Source organism: Paramisgurnus dabryanus, chromosome 1 (assembly GCF_030506205.2).
Source record: "Paramisgurnus dabryanus chromosome 1, PD_genome_1.1, whole genome shotgun sequence".
In the NCBI taxonomy this organism is placed as follows: Eukaryota; Metazoa; Chordata; class Actinopteri; order Cypriniformes; family Cobitidae; genus Paramisgurnus; species Paramisgurnus dabryanus.
This window is the reverse complement of record NC_133337.1, coordinates 30,178,561-30,183,848: the sequence shown is the minus strand read 5'-3', so window position 1 is coordinate 30,183,848 and position 5,288 is coordinate 30,178,561. Positions and strand designations below refer to the sequence as shown.

At 36.5% G+C, this 5,288-nt stretch overlaps 1 protein-coding gene across 1 annotated transcript in view; it reads right to left on the bottom strand.

Annotated features, from left to right (window-relative positions):
• Window positions 1-136: 136 nt before the first annotated feature.
• Window positions 137-5,288, bottom strand: part of calua (calumenin a) — a 5,959-nt gene continuing 807 nt past the window's right edge. Inside the window, exons 2-7 of the mRNA XM_065289830.2 lie at window positions 4,859-5,095; window positions 3,435-3,628; window positions 2,530-2,696; window positions 2,358-2,418; window positions 2,071-2,270; window positions 137-1,822 (exon numbers count right to left, since the gene is read on the bottom strand). Coding sequence (XP_065145902.1) covers window positions 1,718-1,822; window positions 2,071-2,270; window positions 2,358-2,418; window positions 2,530-2,696; window positions 3,435-3,628; window positions 4,859-5,079 — 948 coding nt within the window. The 5' untranslated portion in view covers window positions 5,080-5,095 and the 3' untranslated portion in view covers window positions 137-1,717. The remainder of the gene's footprint in view (window positions 1,823-2,070; window positions 2,271-2,357; window positions 2,419-2,529; window positions 2,697-3,434; window positions 3,629-4,858; window positions 5,096-5,288) is intronic.

Genomic DNA, 5,288 nt, shown 5'->3' with positions numbered 1-5,288 from the left:
ATTCTGATACTTATATCAACTTGTATATTTATTTTTTGTAAAATGTTATGTTAGAAGAAAACATTTTAGTAGAATATTGATTAAAAACCTGCAATAGAAAGTAAATCTAAGTATTATCTTTTGAGTGACAACTGAGAATTTTCTTAATTACAGTTTATTGTCAATTTGTTTGAACATACAATCTGTAGATGCTTCAAAAGCAACATTGCACCCCAGCTTGCTTTGGAAGAATCCATAATGCTTTAGTATCACAAGCAGCATCATTTACAAACTGTACAAAGTCACTTCAAACCACTGGGTACTCAAAACAAAGTAAAAATGGAAGATGCCGTGTTTGTAACATTGTCAGGAAATAAAAAAAAATACTGTGAGTGGGCAAACAGACCCTAAACAAAATCAAGCATACACGTATTCAGGATTGGACCATATAACGGTAGGGGACAATACAAGTTTGAGGTTTTAGTCCGTAACCCCCACTGATATTAAATAAAAATATCAGCCCAACAAAATTCAGTGAATTGCACAGAGGTGTTCCTATATAAAACAATCAGTGTTTTGTACTTCTACAACATGAGATATCTCACGTGAATGGACTTATGTAGTCTCTCTACACTACCGTAGGAATCAAGGAAGGTGTTTGCCTGACTAGGACAAGTTTTTTTTGTCTCTAAACATATCAATGGAAAACAGCTGGACACAAATGAATATTGCCTTGAGATAGCAAAGAGGAGAATATATGAACTAGGGCTATAAAATCTGTGCATACAGGACGGAAATTTATGTAATGTAAATCCCCTCTTTCCCGTGCCCAGTACGTACACGCTCAGAAATAAAGGTACAAAAGCTGTCACTGGAACAGTACCCTATCAAAAAGGTACACCATTGTAACCAGAGTGCATATTAGTACTTCAAAGACACATATTGGTCCTAAAAGGCACATATTTGTACCTAAATGGTAGAAATACTATCCCAGTGACAGCTTTTGTACCTTTATTTTTGACAGTGTAAGCTATCAGGTGAAATTCAACTAGGGATGCATAACGATTAATCGCGATTAATCTATAGCAGAATAAAAGTTTTTGTTAACATTGTATGTGTGTAAACTAAATAATAACTTTGTATAGATTAATATATACACATGCATGTGTGCATATTTGCATATAAATAATTATTATTAATATTATACACAGTTCACACACATATATGACGTAAACAAAAACTTTTGCGATATAGATTAATCTCGATTAATCGTTATTCATCCTTAAATGCAATAGATCAGTATTTATAGTAGAGTCTTACTCGAGTCTAAGCCAAGACCAGAGATCTAGTCTTAGTCAAAGTTCACATTCAGCTTTACCTGGACTGGTCTTGACTCGAACTCGACACTCGATCTCTTGTCTTGACTAGACCTTGAGTACAACACTAAAATAGACACAAGGACCTCACACAGAAATACTTCATGTATTATCAAATTCCAAAATAGTAAAAACTTCTTGACATGATAATAATGCTAGACGTGGACCATGAATTCAAACAAACATTGATAAAGCATATTTTACAGTAAAACAAACATGAATGTATTTCCGTGTGCAAAACAATCCATCACCAAGTAAACTAAATCTGATAGTTTAGTGTTATGATGAAGCAATACAAAATTAATTATATTCTTTACCAAATAAAATTAAAAAGTCATTATCTATTATACTAGACAACTGAATTAAAACTCATCATGTCGAACTAATGCCTCCCCAAAGTCAGTAGCTTGGCTTCCCACAAACAAGTCGTACTTGTTGACTATCTCTTCTTTGGTAAGTTTGCCGTCCTGAAAAATAAAAAGAGTTATAATTCAAGTTAACTTTACAAATGCTATCAATATCACTTGTGTCATGTTAGACAACCCACCATTTGTCCTGGCATTTTATCCCATTTTTTACATATTTTTAGAAAATCCTTCTTCTTAGGATTGTCGCTGATTGATGATAAATCTAGGTCATTTGTATGCACATCTACATCACTAATACTGTATATATATATCCTATATATGTATTATTTTAACTGTGGTTTCCTCACCTTGTTGGTATCAGACTCGTACACCAGATGTTTAGCTTCAGCTTCTGCGTGGTCGTAGTCAGCTGGTAGGATCCAGTCCATGGTCTCCTCTTTATCCATCTTCCCATCCTTGTTCTTATCTCTAAACTCTGAAAACTGCTCGCGCTCCGTCGCAATCCATTCTGGCTCATCCATTTCATCTTCATGGTTGTACATATCACCTGATATTCAAACACATGTCTTTAACCCTACTAAAAACATTTATACTAACTAATAGGATACTGGTTCACATTATTTTGAACACTTACCAATATACTCCTCTAGGTCAATAAAACCATCACCATTCTTATCAATATCCTCCATAGTTTCCTATTAAGGGAAGTTAAGTATGACGGGTTAAAAAAATAAAAACTAGTCTAAGTCACATGTAAAAGGGTTATAATCGCCGTTTCATGTTGACCTGTGCTACAACAGACCCACCAACACAACTATTTCCTTCATATGTTCGTACTCCTCAGGATGGAGGAAGGATGTGAACTCCTCTTTGTCTGCAATTTGGTCTCCATTTCCATCTGCCATTTTAAAGCGTCGTTCATCTCTGGCCATCATCTGCTTATAGTTGTAACCATCATCAGGCTCTGGGTCATCTAGAAACATTATTTTTGTGTTAAGAAACAAACTTTTGACATTTTAAAATGTGACTTTGATCTCTCTATCAAAGGTGTATGCGCTGTGTAAATTGCGAAAAAAAAAAAAAAAAAAACTACCTATCCCTAACCGTCTTGGGATGTTTTCGAAATAGCCCCCTACACCCCAATTCACTATTCCCTACATTAGTTCACTAATATAGTCACTTGAATGAGTGAATAAAAACAAGCGAGTGAACACCAAGCGTTACGGGCGCCTTTTTGTGTTAAGACACAAGAGTTAATTTGGCACACGCCTCACAGTAAAGGGGTAGCGGCTGAATGTACATCGGATGTACACTCCTTATTCCGGTGCATTATGCGAATGAATAAGTGCAATCGATAACGTTCACTATAATTTAAGACACCACTACAAAATAACAGTCCCTTCAAATAGGGCACTATTTAAGGGTAAAGGTAGCCATTTCGGATATCTTAGAGAAACTATATTCTGACAATATATTGAAATTATCAAAACATTGCAGATGTGCATATGGCAATAGTTTGCAAAAACTGAATTATAGTACGTCCAAAGATTATGTATCGTCAAAGTTTTAGCAAAGAGGTTGGCACACGAATAAGCATTTGTGTGTGGAAGATTAAACAAAACATATTTTAATAAATTCAAATCGATTTTACAAACTTAAAGCATCATCGTATCGCATTTTTCTTTCAATCCCGTGCAGCCCAAATTCTTACCAAGATATGTCCCATATGTGACATTTTTATATTCATCCCAGGAGATCATTCCATCGTTGTTAATGTCAAAGTCCTTCCACTGTCTTTCCACATTGTCGTAAATGTATTTCTTCTGCGCCTTTTTGATCCATGTTTTCAATTCGGCCTCTGTGACAAATCCATCCTCATCTGCATCGATCTTTTCCACTATTTTCCTGAAAAAGCAGCAAAAATAGTATTAAAATAATACATCCTGTAGCTTTCTGAATGACATGTTATCAATAGAGATTTACACTATTAATGCAGGTGACAGAGTGGTTGTATTATTAATCATAAAACGCATTTTAAAGGGCACCTATTATGGAAAATCCACTTTTATAAGGTGTTTATACATACATGTGTTGGCAGTGTCTGAACACAACCACCCTACCATTAAAGAAACCCGCTTCCCTTATTTTTAAATTCCCAACCAAAGCGGTACTGTTAATGTGACATCACACTGATAAAGCCCTGCCCTCAGCCACTGACATTAACAATGTGTCATCATGCGTTACCATAGTTTGCCCCTGAGTGAGTTGTATGCCGTCCACCCATACTGTAAAAAAAAATGGATGTAGTGTGCGTGACGTCATCCATAGGTTTTTTGAAGATTGTTATTGAAACCAATAGTAGGTAGTGCCTGCCGTCGCCATCTAGGCCGGGCAACACTCGCGAATATCCGAAAATGACGAAAGTGGCCCTTAATTATGATTGATTGATTGATTTTATTTGACCACTTAAATATAAAAATATGAAACAATACTCCGAGTCATACATTAAAATACATAAATAGTCAGGGATAACACAATAAAGCCCAAAGACTTATTTCCATCGTGGTCCCCCATTATGCAAAACTTTAGGGCTTAATATAATTAAAATGGATGAGTTACAAAAAAATGTGCCCACCTCACAGTTGTCATGAAGGGCAAAATTAGCTATACAGACCAAAAACAATTTTTGTACCAGGCTGTACACATTTTTTTCTGCTCTAAAGATGGGCATTTTAACATCTAGCGACAAGTTGAAATCACTTCTGTATTGGTTTCATCAGAGAGATCGATTGGTAGGTTGCCCCTCGTGTCCACCATATCAATTTTTTCCATATAAAAACGCATTAATAAATTATATTTATAGCAATTAGTTCGGACACTTGGTTTCGCCACAGATGTCTGTGTGTGCGAACGTCTCCAAATGGCTCTCCTGATTTTGCCAAGTGGTCTGATTTCAGATTTCCAAAATAAGTTTACAGTTTGTTACAACCAAGAGCTGCTTATCATTTCTGTTTGATTTTAGGGTTCAGTTATGGTAAAGTTTGGGGTGAGTTTTGGTTTTATTACAAAAATGTTATCCTTGTGTCAACACTTGGCTAAATCAGGTCGAGCTCTCCAAATAATCACCATCTTTACCCGAGCCGGTTTTTGCTTTCCTCTGGGGTCAGGTCGTCAAATGTCTTGGCTTCCTCTTCCCCCAGAAAGGCATCGTGGTCATAGTCAAAGTTGGCCCCATCGTCGTGTTCCTTGCTGCTTAGCTGTGCGTCGTGATGCACGCGGTCCTTCTTCTCCGTGGGTTTGCTGGTGGCGTAGACCACACACAACGCAAAGCACATCAACAGAGGTCTGATCTCCATCTTTATCAAACAAGCTCTGTGAACAAGAAAACAAATAGCATTGAATAAATGCACTGTGCAGAAATATATTTAGGATTTATTGAAGTTTGTCTGAACACTAAAATGTGAATAGAGATCCCAGACAGCAGAAGACTCTGTTGACCTCGGCACGGATTCGGCACAGAGTCGTCTGCTGTCTGGAATGCATTTTGAGACAGAAACCATGTTTG